Genomic DNA, 14253 nt, shown 5'->3' with positions numbered 1-14253 from the left:
ATGGGGATTATTAGGAGGCCATGATTGGTAAAGGGCCAATGGGAAATTTGGCCAGGATGCCGGGGTTACACCCCTACTCTTTTCGAGAAACATCCTGGGATTTTTAATGACCACAGAGAGTCAGGACCTCGGTTTTATGTCTCATCCGAAGGACGGCGCCTGTTTACAGTATAGTGTCCCCGTCACACAGACCGCAGGGTGAGCATCTCCCTGAGATGAGAGATCTCTAAGAAGATCTCTTAGCCATCGATGGAAGTACCTGTAGATCTCGCTAAGATGATACTGCGCTTCTTCACCTCCCTATCAGCAGCTTCTATGGTTCCAGAAAGTGGCCAGGGAGGTGCTCATCATGAACCGCGTCTGCAAGAGGTTCCACATCGTCTCCAACTTCAGCATGGAGTTCGATTTGTTAGACACAGTCGAGAAGCAGGCCCTTAGAAATGTGAGCTGCACGAGCCAAATGCTTCCAAGGCACAAGCATTTGGTCATTTGTTTCTTCTTTCTGTTATTAAACCTTTCTGTTTGTTAAAATGAAAGAGTTATTTTGCCACGGTCCAGACTGTTCCGCTGTTGACTTTGTTGGCTTTGGCATCAGTCTTGTTGGCTTAGACCACACCCAATGTTGGGAACTAAAACACTACTCAGGCGGTGATGAAAACAATAAGGAATTTTACTAAAGATAAAAAAAAGAACCTATAGGACATTTGGCCATTCAATTACTGCACCATTTTTGTTGTTAATGTATATATTTTGACATTGAAAGACAAACATAGCTTCAGAATTTGTACAAGTAGCTTTAAGATATTGCAAGATGGTCAACACCTGTTCTAATTTTCCTTTTTAATGATACTTACAAAGAAAGTAAAAATGTCAAAGCTAAATGATTTTTATAGATTTGGTGACTATATATATACATAACTTTTTAAAGGGAAAAGATGACCAAGGAAATCTTTCTTTTGACCTGAATTATTTCAAACTGAAAGAAGTAAGTAATACAGATATTTTCCTCATTACTGCAGACTGCTACATGCATTTATTTAAAAATTGCAGCAGATGTTATTATCATTATACTGTACACATACCACATTCCGGATTTAATTTACAATATTTGAAAATGTTATTCATATACAGTAACATTAAAGAATTACAGAAGTGTGTTGCTTCCATAAAGAAAATCTGTTGTCATTAAATGTAGCTGTATCCGTTTAGTAAGAGCTAAATCAGGTGTGGTGGACAAAAATCTCATTCATTTCTTGAATTTTTTATCTGGAGAAAGAAAGCACAGCGTATGTGACCGACTGGCAACTTCTATGGAGAGGAAGGGGGTTGAGTTTTCCTAAAAAGTCGTGATGCCTAGTGTTACTCTGGTCCTTTTCCCAGGATAAATTCCCCACCAAGCTGGTGGCCATAACACAGAAGAAGCCAGAGTGGCGCACAGAGGACGAGGTGAAACAGCTCCGCAGCATCATGAGCTGTGTCACAGTTTTTAGGCGCTACAGCAACACATTGCAGCAGCTGCTAGCCAGGGTCATCAGATATCAGCGGTGAGCCCTCATTGTCTCTTTCTCCGTGTCTGATGCGTGGTTGATTTGTTGTGTATTTTGGGCGCTTTGGCTTGCCGTAGACTGTAGGTGGTATTATGGGACAGGCAGCCATTTTGGTTATTTTTTTTTGGTTACTCCCAACTACTTTTTTGGTAACTCTCTGTATCCAATGATATATGATTCCATATCGGACCAAACCTGAAAAATAAGACACAAAACTTCATAGTATCTCTGTTTCTACTTCCCACTGACCGTACAGCCACACCACCAACCAGTATTTCCAAGCTTCCTATTAAGGAAACTAGAAGCTGCTACCTTAGGTCTACAAGGTCTGCTTTTAAGACAACAGTAGAATGTTTTTTAAAAAGAAATAGAATTTGACAACACTTGTATCTTTGTTGGAATCTTTTGTACCTTCAACTAAGTTTCAAGTAAGCCACCAGCTCTTGTGAAAGAGTAATTAATCAGAGGCAATCTGAGATAAATATTTATTAACAATAACACAACTGAACAATCTACACAGTTAAATAAAACACCTTATACTAACCTTATACTATTTACAGAATAAGTCATCTCAGAGGCCTATGTTCAACAGATCCTTAAACCCAGAAGGCTCAACCTGTACCCTGAAATCCTATTGTATATAATGCCTAAACATTATATCATCCTAATTAAAAGAATACGACTCATCACTAAATCTCACTTCCTATGACAGGGAGGCCTAAAGGTGAGATGGAATAGATCTTCCTATTCTAAAAATGCATAGATAAATAAGACTTTTATGATCCTGAAGGGAAAATGAGGTGTTACAGCAGCCCTGTCCAAGACAAGCAAAAACGGACATCAGAATAGACTAAAAATTACAGCAATACAACGTAAAATAAATAGGTGTGTGCAAAAGAGTTTATGTACATGTACAACATGTACAAAAGAGTCACTGTAAAACAATAAAATATGTGCAAAATGCACATACTGTAGGTATATACAGTACAAGTACCACCAACTAGCATCAGCAACTAGAGAACGTTTTTAGCCTAAAGATTCTACAATAAAGGAAATCAAACTTTCCTTAAAAGGTAAACTCCCTTAAGCAAGGTTCAAATCACTTAGCAAGAATGTGGTTTCCAAGACTGATCGGAACAAGGTCCTTGCAGCCTGCACGCTTCATCTCTTTTTCTCTTCCTCTCTCTGTTTCTTGTCTCATTTTATGCTGTGTGCCTGTGTGTTAACAAAGACACACAGGATTCCATTTAATCCTGTGTCTCTCAGGTCTATAAACACCTTGGCTTCTGCTCATCGTTTTTTCAGACGCTAAGAACTGCAAACGTTGACCATTGTAAGAAAATGTTTACATACTTTATTCTGGCTTATGTTAATTTTCAATGTGCTCTCTTGGTTGTTAGATCCACAGTCTTTTCGGTTCTGTAGATAACTTTAAATTATCAATGGTATTGACCAGTAGGTTGTTTAATACATGTCAGGGATCTCAAAGGGAAGCTACCAAACTTCCTGGGATCTGCAGTTGGTTACCACTGACTGAGATACACACCAGATAATAACAGAAAGAGTGCAGGGCATTAATAAACCTTATTATGTAACAAAATTAGTACCAGATGAGGTTCCTGTAGAAAGATTAACAGAACTCATTAACTGAAACCCTAATTAAAGTGGTGACACTGGACCTCAATTATATCATACAGTACTTCAAGTGTATATTTTGTCTGCTCCTGCACATTTTGGGTTTTTTTCCATAGTAACAGACTGTGTTATTAAGGCTCATAATTATATTTAAGAAACCCAGAAACTGTCTTTATAATCATGAAAAATATAATGATTAGACCTCCACGGGCACGCTGAAACCTTCTTTAGTTTTCATAGGGAATATTAGCAGGCTAAATCTGATCTCTTATTGCCCTGTAGCTTTAATGACGTAAATGCTGGTACTAACTTGAAAAAAAAAACATATTTGTAGCTTCTCACATTGCTCGGTTGTATAAGCTTTTCAATCTGTTGGTTAAAAATGACCACATTTCCAGGATTTTTAGGATTAGTATGAGAGAGCTGTGCAATGTCACTGTTAAAATTATGTTATTTTGTGGGATGTCAAGGCTTTTGGTGAATTTGATAGGGCTGAATATCTACTTAATTCAGTAATGTAGGTGAAATATTTCTTCATAGGTGTGTGCATCACATATTTAAATCTCTACAGTGTTATTGCTGCCTGCCTATACTGATTATAAACCTTGAGGCAGTGTCCGATGGGTTGCTGGACAAGAAATATTGTATTATGTAACTTTCATTTTTTACACAAAAGCTTTGAATTTCTAATATGTACGGGTAATTTGCATTTCCCCTTTGTTTCCATAAATTATGTTCAATTTCATAATACAAATATGCCACCTTAGTTAACATTTCCTGTGTACATTGCAGAGCAGTAATTCAACTCTTCGTATTATCATGGAGCGAAGCCAGAGCTTTTCAGATCTGGGTGCGGTTCCTCTGTGTAGCCCATTTGAGACCATTGTCTGTCATGTCTCCCCAGGTTTGGAAGGCGGAGAGCTGTTGTGAAGAAAGGTCACAGAGGGAGCAGCTTTTACTTTGTGTATTCCGGAAAGCTGGCAGTGACAAAGGATGAGGATGGCACCAGTGCATTTGTCGATAAGGAGCCCATCGTAATTAAGAAAGGAGCTGGATTTGGAGTAGGTACAGGTGTTTTAAAGAAAGGAAATAACCTTGTTTGTTTCTGTACAAATTGGAATCTACAAATAACATCACTTTATTAACCCTTTACAATTTCTTGCATTAGGAATGATCTTTTCGCATACCCCAGCTTGCTCTCCATGAGACACACAGACAGGGAGGGAAGCCTGGGGTCAGAGCGCAGGATCTGTCATTGTATAGCACCCCTGGAGCAGTTGGGGTTAAGGGCCTTGCTCAGGGGCCCCAATGGAGTAGGGTTCCTCTGCCAGCTGTGGGATTTGAACCAGCAACCTTCCAGCCACGGGCGCAGATCCTTAGCCACAGAGCCACCACTCTGCCCCGACAAATCAGTCACTGTGAGGTTTCAGGTCAAGATTCTTCACAGTTTTCAAAACTCTGCAGAGCCGCAGAGAGGAGTACAATTTGTAATTGCCAAAGGACAGGGGGAGAAACCACAGCATCTGGTAAAAGTCCATGTGGGGCTAAGAAGAACATGCACACTCCACACAGACAGACAAGGATCAAACTTAGGACCCTGCAGCTGTCAGGAAGAAGTGCCCACTGGCACACCACATCAAACCATAGTTTTTTGAGGAAAAGGTTCAACTTTAGTGTATGAATAAGGGACGAAATATCTTTCTGTCGTGCACAGAAAACCTTCTTCAGCAGTTTAGAAAGAGATGTAGGCAGAGTGAAGGAAAAGTGCCGTTCAAATACTTTCTGTGCTTGATGCCAAGGCGATTTCAGAACAGAAGACTCACTCCCAGAGATTCCAAGGACACCAGTCTGGAGATCATTTCTTGCCTTTGTCTATGGGAAGCATTTGTTCCACAACACTGACTCACTCCACGGAAGCTGAGCATCAGCACTATAATTAATGCCAATTGAAGTGTCAGGCGACTGTAAATGATGTGGGGGCCACGTGAATATGTTCCACAAAGCACTCAGTTATTTGTCTTGTTTTGTTTCACTCTTACTCTTGTGACTGCTCTGGATTTCATAGCGTCATTTTATTGTGCAACAGTCTGTGGTGAGTTTCTGCGAAACCTTGCGTTAGGCAAAATGGCCACCTTAAAAATCAAACCCACCTCCCTTGTATTTGTAGGTTGCTGGGTGAGAAGTGTGTGTTCCTAAGGTTCCTAGCAGAAGCTCACCATTGGTTGAGAAAGCATGGTTCTGAATTCCATGAGCTAGATGTCCTCAGGTGAGATGAAACTCACCTCGTATGTGTTGTCCAGGATGTGGCGCTGATAAAAGGCTTGAAGAGAAACGCCACTGTGGTGTGCCTGGAGGAGACTGAGCTCCTGGTAGTGGACAAGGAGGACTTCTTTGCTAACAAGATGGATGTGGAACTGAAAAAGGAGTTTGACTACCGCTTCACGTTTTATAGGTATTCGTATGAAAAAGTCATTTAGTACTTTAAAATACACTTTTATGGTCAATTTCATTCATCCATCTGTTTTCTAACCACTTCATGCAATTCAGGGTCACAGAAAGCGAGCCAGAATATACCTTTGATGGAATGCCAGTCCATTGCTGGACAGACACACACATGGGCACCAGCATTCCCAGAAGCCAATTAACCAATTAATAATTCCTTACACTTATAGAGCTCTTTTCTGGACATTTCACTCTAAGCATTATACAGTACAAGTAATGGGGTCTCCCCTCCACCACCACCAATGTGCAGCACCCACATGAATGATGTGACGGCAGCCATAGTGCGCCAGTACGCTCCCCACACACCAGCTATCAGTGGGGAGGAGAGCAGAGTGATGAAGCCAATTCATAGATGGGGATTATTAGGAGGCCATGATTGGTAAGGGCTGATTGGAAATTCGGCCAGGACACCAGGGTAACACCCCTACTCTTTTCGGGAAACGCCCTGGGATGTTTAATGACCACAGAGAGTCAGGACCTCAGTTTTACGTCTCATCCAAAGGACGGAGCATTTCTATATTGTAGTGTCCCCATCAAGGAATCAAACAGATCACCTTAGTTTTTCCCAGGAGGTCTCAAATCCAGGTATTGACCAGGCTCACACCTGCTTAGCTCCAGTGGGCTGCCAGTTGTGAGGTGCAGGCTGATATAGCTGCTGACAGTAGGTCGCAAGTAGGTCTCTGGACTGTGGGAAGAAACTGGAGCGTCTGACGAAAACCCACAAGAACACCAGGAGAACATATACACTCCACGCAGACAACACCCCAGGTCTATCTGCACTGCGCAACCATACAGCCCTTCATAACATCCATTCTGATGATAATGCCACTCCTGAAATGTGAGGGAGGTCATCTCATACCAAGTGTGAAGGTTCTTTACGTTTATTGAGCGCACTGAAATCCTGACCACATTTTCTGCTTTTTCCTCACAGGTCTTTAGACCTTATGTTTTCCTGGCCTTCAACGCTGATTGAACAGATTGCGGACCATTCCAAAACAGAAGAATTTCTCTTTGGCCGTGTTGTGGTCAGAAATACTAATGAAACAGAGAATATTATATTTATATCAAAGGTACGGTAGTCAGTATGTGCTTTATAATGAGCATGCAATATGTTCCTGGAATTCCACAGTAGTCCCCATGTCACTTTTGTACAACCCACCCCCCTGCTGGATCCTCTATGTATGGATACACTGGCTTGGATTGTTAGTTTATACCTTTCACTGTGTTCCAGGCATCAGGGCAAGTTTTACGGACAACGTTTTAGAATAGTTGAGTAAGTGCAATTATAGCCATTGACTGCATAATGTACAGAAATATTTTAATTGTAATTAAGCTGAGGAGAGTTAAATGACTAGCAGTACCAACACAAAGAAATATACCCCAAAGAGAACTGAGATTTACAATTCATGCTACTTTATTCCATTCCACTCTCCTACTTGAAACACTAACATGTGGATCTGAACTTTTCTCATTTCTTCTGAACTGAAGAATCTCTTTGCCTAGCCTGTCTATACTGGTTGGCTCCTTAGATTTCAAATGACGTTCCAGACTCCAAACCTTCTGAAAAACGATTTCAGCACATAGAGTGTTTACGGTGTTAGAATGTGATCTAAAAAGCTCCTGTTGGTGTAATCCTAAATTAATCATTTCATCTAACCTTCAACTGCTAAATTGCAGGGGAGGTGTGATGTCCTGCGTTTGGTAGATTTAACCACCTGTAGAACCTACCATAAGTGGATCAGACAGCAAACAGCAAGACTCAAAGACTGCAAGTATCAAATAAAAAACACAGGTAAGAACAAGGCCACCCCCAACTTACAGAATGACATCAATCAGCTGTAACTCTAAGTGTAACAGCTCAATAACTGAACAGAAAGCCAGAGTAAAGTAATTAATACTTCACAAGTAGGTAATCGACATATCCAGGCCACAGTGACACATCAGGCCAGAGGTTGATTTTTGTAGCATTAAGCGGACGAGAGACCATGTGACTCCCACTATTTAATAGGAACACAGATATGATCCTCAACAATCTGGACCCCATTTATACAGTACACTGGTGTTGATGAGGGCAACTGCAATAAAGTACAAGGTACAAGCAATGTCCAACAACAGGTCTGCCACAGGGACTTGAACCCACAACCCACCAGTCATCAGACCAGAGGCTTACCATTTACATCACAATGCCCCCTGCAAAATGTACATCTACCACCTTTAAATGTAATTAACGTTACTGATCACTTCCCTGGTACCAATGAGAACGGTGTGGAGTCAGCATGTTATTAAAGCAGCCTTAATTTGACAAAGGAGGTGTAACCTGAGAGTTTTTTGACAGAAACATTCGTACAAAAATATCTAGAAAAAAAACAGAGCATATCTCTATAGCTGGCCCTATACCCAGGACAGATGAATGTACAGCACAGATTCAACATTGAACGTCATCTCAGCCTCACAGCAGGGCTGTCATCACTCATCAAGCAAATTCCAACGTTAAAGAACAAAACACTGCAATGCAGAACTTTATCTACCCCGTCCGCCAGAAAATATCCCTGTGTTGGTTTTGATAACCAAGTCAAATCTTTTTTCATCAGTACCAAGTGAAATTGTGCCCTTTTCTCCAGTCCTGCAGGGCCAGAACGTTTCTGGTTTTCTGTTCAGCTGAGCCCTTAATGACCTAGTACAACTCAGTATTTCAGGATTATATATATTTATAGATCACAATGTATCCATTAAACATGTTCTTCAGGAAGAAAGACTGAGGGTACATCTGGGAGATGGGCCTATCCCAGGGGTGCTGCCGATGGGATTCGGTGTGTGGATAGGGATTGTGCTGATGTTGTCAAGGAGGAGAAAGAGCAGAACAGGGAAGCGCTCAGCAGGTAGGTTTTACTTCTTCTATTTACCCATCCACCCACTTTCTCGCCATCCAGTTCAGGATTGCAAGGGAGCCGGAGCCTATCCCAGCAAGCAATGGGCACAAGGCCGGATACACCCTGGACAGGACGCCAGTCCATCACAGGGCAACATACATACACTCACACGCAGTGGTGAGCACTGCTGTTTCATGGCTCTGGGGCCCTGGGTTCAATTCTTGGGGCGCTGTCTGTGTGGAGCTTATATGTTCCCCCAATATTCATGCAGGTTTCCTCCGAGGGCTCTGGTCTGAAAGCATACTGGTAGATTAATTGGCTTTTGTGAAAAAAATGTCCCTGGTGTGAGTGTGTGCATGTTTGTACCCATCTGCCCTGCAATGCACTGGTGTTCTGTTCAGGGTGTTTCCTGCCTTATGTCTATTGCTTGCTGGGTCTTCCCTGCAACCCTGTACTGGTTAAACAAATTAGAAAATGGATGGACTGCAACCTTACTTTATAGATATTTAATTTAGATTAAAGTAGCTCAGGTGGGAAGCTGCGTCAGCATGCGTAGGCTGCAAAGGAACAAGTTATAGGTTTTTTCCATGCTGAAAAAGAGAGAGGTGTGAGTTGAATTTAGATTATTTTCTATTTTCTAATATTATTCTTATTTAATCAGAAATCTATCCAACAAATATCGAATTCCTGGCTTTTTTGATTGGGAAAATCTTATTTTCCCTTACTCTCTCTCTATATGAAGGTTCCCCAAACAGACTTCTCATTTGTTTGCTCCTTCTCCTTACGGTGATGTACCCTGTGAGCTGGCCACTGCGGTGTGCTTTAGAATTGACACCCTCCCTCAGGGACACATTTTTGTGAGTACAGCGTTAACAACTGATCGGTTCGGTATTGTAATTGCCAAAATCGAATGGATCCGCAGCCCAACGTTCGATTCTGCTTTTTGTCTTTTGAACAGGGAGGACGTTACATCTCTCAATTAAAAAAAAAAATGAGTGAGGATTCAAGCCTGATATATTGAACAAAATACAACATTTATCAGTGTCCATCCTTTCATTTGCTAACTACTTTATTCATTTTAGGGTCTTGGGGGAGCTGGAGCCTATCCTGGCTAGCAACAGGGGCATGGCAGGGTACACTCTGGATGGGATGCCAGTACAGCACATGGCAGACAGACACAAACCCTCACTTTAACACAAGGGGCAATTTTCCCACTGGGTTTTCCCACAAGGGGCCAATCAACCCACTGGACTGTGGTTGGAAACTAGAGCATCTGGAGGAAACGTGCAAACTCCATGCAGATAGCACCCCAGGTCCAGAATTGACCCCGGGAACCCAGTGGTTCAGCGCTGTGAGGCAGCAATGCTAACTGCTGTGCCATCATATCACCCGTTTGTCAGTGTCAAAAATGGAACAATGGCTCTGTTCTACACACACAAAGGACCATCTGATGTGTAGATTTGGTGAGTTCATCAGTTCCAGATTGATGAGCAATGTTAGATTAATTCAGGCCGAATTCGGAAAAGAAAGAAGTTCCAGCATATTTAAAGTTGCGGCCATTTTCACTATATGAATCTGGGACATGTTATCCTTATAGGGACTGCACTGTATTGCCTTATGTTAGTCCTAGCAATGTACTTAGCGTCTCAAATTGCTTAGAGTACAGACAGAGCCCTGTAATACTGACATTACTGGTTGGAGCTTGGGCTACATCATTAGATGTTCTCTAATGATGAAGTCCTCATGTGACAACTCATGATTTGCAGGGTGCTTCCAGAATTCAGATATACAAAGAACCCTGTAATTTGTCATGTACACATGGATGCATTTTGTCGTTAGTGAACTTATGTAAACTCTCCCTTAATTCTTCTATAAGGCTCGGTATTATGTGCCCTGTGAAGTTATAAAATATCTAACATTGAAGTACGTTAAATAAGCTATTATTGAAATAAACTATAATAATGAAGTAAATAAAACATAAATGTTATTAATGTTTTCTCAACAAGATGCTATTGATGATGAGGTTTAAATGACTGACTTTACAGTACATATGAATTTGGTCTCAGGGACTACATCAGTATCTGATTCCGGACTGTGGGAAAGACACTCGGAGCTTTGTCTTAGCAAGTCAAGGTGCAGAGATCCTACGTTTCTCCAAGGAAAAGTTTTATGAGCATGTTGACCCACCGACTTTGGCCAAGCTAAAAACCTTGGAGAAAGTGTACCCTAGGTGAGTTAGTCTCTTTTCATCCACAGTGATCTCTAACACAAACTGAAACACATTCTGCTTTCACGATTTGTTTTTTCCCAGTAATTAAGTGCTCTAATTTGATGGGAGAGTTACTTACTGTACAGTATGTCACCTCTACTGATAGGAACAGAACAGGTCCCTAACCTTTAGGTAAATATTATTGAATCTTACCAGATTGTTATTAAAAATGAAGAAAACAAAATGGAGGACAATTTGCACGTTCCTTTTTACTGGATTTTACACACGGTGTATAAAATCTGCCACACTTTTGAAAACATGCTTAACTTTTTAGGATATCAGATTACTCTGGGTGTGTCAGTATACCAAACGATTTAGCTACTCTGCCAGAGACAGGTTTAAAATTTCAAATGTACTGTACAAGCTATGTTTCCTTAGCGGTTCTCCCATAACACTTTTGTTACAGTTTGTGAGCACAAATCCGGACAGTATGGTCAGATACTTTCTCTTTTCTTCAAAACCTGTTAAAGTAGCCCTGATTTGCTGTCTGTTTTTTTCAATCTGTGAGCTCCCATTTTCCACATGGGGTTTAAATTGCTATATGTTGTTTTCTCTTCTTGTTCTTACTTAAAACACAAGAATGTTTTTTTTTTATAAAGGGCGTTTCATCATGTACCACTGACGTTTTTCGAAAACTATTTGTAATCACCTATTATTTTCTATTTGTTCCCAATTTTAGAAATGCATATTTGCCTACCTTACTTGTTAGTAAACCCTTTACCAGTATATAATCTCAGGGCCTTATGGTATAAAGGATTTATTAGATTACATGGAAAAGATCAGGTCATGTCCCATAGATAGCTTACTGTGGTAAACTGCAGAAAATTCAGAGCTTGCAGATGCATCTAGTATATACCCATTCTAATCACAAATGCCCATTCTCCACCACATAAAGTTTTTTTACAAACCACATTATAGCATTTGAAAGGTTGTGTGGCAACGACAAATTAAAAATGCTTTTTGTTTTTAAAAAATCGATTCTTCCACATGAGCGAATGATACTTGAAGGCCAACAAGCAGTCCTGCAGCCTTTCCTCCTTTTTCCCCATTGACATCTCTTATTGCAGTGATGAAGAGCTCTGCCAGATCTTCCTGGAGCACAACCGCTGGAGGCTCTTCAAGAAAGACATGGTTCACAACTTAAAGACACATAACGTGAAGTCCGGGTTTACCCCATACGTCAGCTGTTCTGCGGAGGAACACTTGGATGGGATGGGAATCCTCAGCCTTTCTTCTGAAGGCAGCCAGAGAGTCAGACCCAGAAGTGCTCCAAACCCCAAAGCAATGCTGCTTAGGAAAGAAAGGGAAAATGTGGATGAGTCACCCAGCACTCATCTGCGGCTCATTGATGGCATCACCTTTCCCCAAAGACATCTCTGCAAGATGCTCTCGGCATGAAGAAAAATGATATGCATAGCTAGGTGATTGGGTTGATCTCCAGTCCTCAAAGGCAACACAATATCTTCTGGCTTTTGTGCAGTATTTAGTTCCCAGCTAAATTGCTGTGGTTTGATAATGCTTGACAAATGTAATGCTTGATTCGAACAACAGAAAAGATTCTCGTGCCCTATTGATCCCATAATTATATCCACTTGATTAACTGAGGTCTTAGATCAAAGCAAAAGCTAAAATACCCTGATGACTTTGATCACTCGAGTTTGATATCACTACTGCACATCACAAAACTAATTTACACTGCTTAACAGCACAAATTTAGTGATTGTATAATTTGTATCTATCAAACAATGGTACTTTTTGATAATGGTACTTAATTAAGTCTGGACATCCCCATGTCTTGTCTCAGGACAATTTAATGTTTCTGGCTGTTTTTAAATGCCAACTAGATCGTAACAGCTTGTGATCCGCTCTTTACTTTGAAATAAAATAACCAAGAAAATAAAAACAAACATTGTGTTTTTTAAAAGTCACACCTTTGTCCAAAGTCCCCCTCTTTTTTGTTTTAGAATTTGCACGACTTAAAATTCAACAGGTTATTTGACTTTTATTGATTTTCTTTTTAAAACTAGAGGATATTGGGTCACTATAGATAGAGATAGCGTGCATGACAAGCCATCAAGATTTTGCTCTGTCGTCTGGTCCACGTGATGCTGAAGCAGAGATCGGATCACTAGTAGCTCCCCAGACGACAGACCGACCAGTGTCAGAGAACGGCCATTTTGTGTGTAGCAAGAATGCTCCACAAGACATTTGGCACTGGATAGCATGTTGCAACTGATTGGCAAATGAGTCACCATGTGCTGTTTTCCAATTATCCCTCTATGGGAGAAAACAAAATATCCAATTGTTATCTTCTGTCCTATTCCAGCAGTCAATTCATGTATAGAATGCTGTTTACATGGTTAATAAACTTACAGCTGCATTCTTGAGCGTGTTATTTCTTGGAGTAGTGTTTCAGTGTGAGCATGACTCCATAGTCAATCTTATTTGCACCTGTGAGAATGTGCTGTTCTGTAGTGTCGTGTTCACATTGTTCAATGTGAAAATGACATTGATTCAGTTTAGCTGTGTTTCTCATGGTTGTTTGGGATTCGGACAGATATTCTTTGGCCAGGGTGCTAGCAGCCATATCACCCTGCAACTCACAACTGGTAACCCACTGAAGCTCAGCAGGTGGGAGCCTGGTCAGTACCTGGATGGGAGACCTCCTGGGAAAACACTAAGGTTGCTGCTGGAAGAGGTGTTAGTGTGGCCAGCAGGTGGTGCTCACCATGCGGTCCATGTGGGTCCTAATAATAATAATTAATAATTGCTTACACTTATACAGCACTTTTCCAGACACTCCACTCAAAGCGCTTTACAGGTAATTGGGACCCCCCTCCACCACCACCAATGTGCAGCCCCACCTGGATGTCCACCTAATGTCCCAGTATAGTGACGGTGACACTACACTGTAAAAAAAAAAAGGCACCGTCCTTCAGATGAGATGTAAAACTGAGGTCCTGACTCTCTGTGGTCATTAAAAATCCCAGGGCGTTTCTCGAAAAGAGTTTCCCATTGGCCCTTACCAATCATGGCCTCCTAATAATCCCCATCTATGAATTGGCTTCATCACTCTGCTCTCCTCCCCACTGATAGCTGATGTGTGGCGAGAGTACTGACGCACTATGGCTGCCGTCGCATCATCCAGGTGGGGGCTGCACACTGGTGGTGGTGGAGGGGAAACCCCATTACCTGTAAAGCGCTTTGAGTGGAGTGTCCGGAAAAGCGCTATATAAGTGTTAGCAATTATTAATTATTATTATTATTATTATTAGGACCCATATATGAGTGAAAGTGCTTTGTGTGTGTATATATTCTTGCTTCTGTATGTATTGTGACATTTTGGATAGTAGCCTACTAGCCAAGATTCACGGTATTCTAAGTTAATGGCCAGAGTATCGATCAATGTAATAATGTAGGATTAAAGTAG

At 41.1% G+C, this 14253-nt stretch overlaps 1 protein-coding gene across 1 annotated transcript; it reads left to right on the top strand.

Annotated features, from left to right (window-relative positions):
* Positions 1 to 349: 349 nt before the first annotated feature.
* LOC148821730 (cyclic nucleotide-binding domain-containing protein 2-like) lies at positions 350 to 12221 on the top strand. Its single transcript, XM_088929974.1, has 8 exons — positions 350 to 442; positions 1381 to 1544; positions 4087 to 4243; positions 5483 to 5634; positions 8474 to 8563; positions 9637 to 9709; positions 10621 to 10784; positions 11891 to 12221. Exons 1-8 carry the CDS (start codon positions 350 to 352, stop codon positions 12219 to 12221), a joined length of 1224 nt encoding a protein of 407 aa, XP_088786100.1.
* Positions 12222 to 14253: the final 2032 nt, after the last annotated feature.

This window comes from Atractosteus spatula, chromosome 13 (genome assembly GCF_055471065.1).
Source record: "Atractosteus spatula isolate fAtrSpa1 chromosome 13, fAtrSpa1.hap1, whole genome shotgun sequence".
NCBI lineage: Eukaryota > Metazoa > Chordata > Actinopteri > Semionotiformes > Lepisosteidae > Atractosteus > Atractosteus spatula.
Note: the sequence above shows the minus strand (reverse complement) of the source record. Positions and strands in the feature narration are given on the sequence as shown.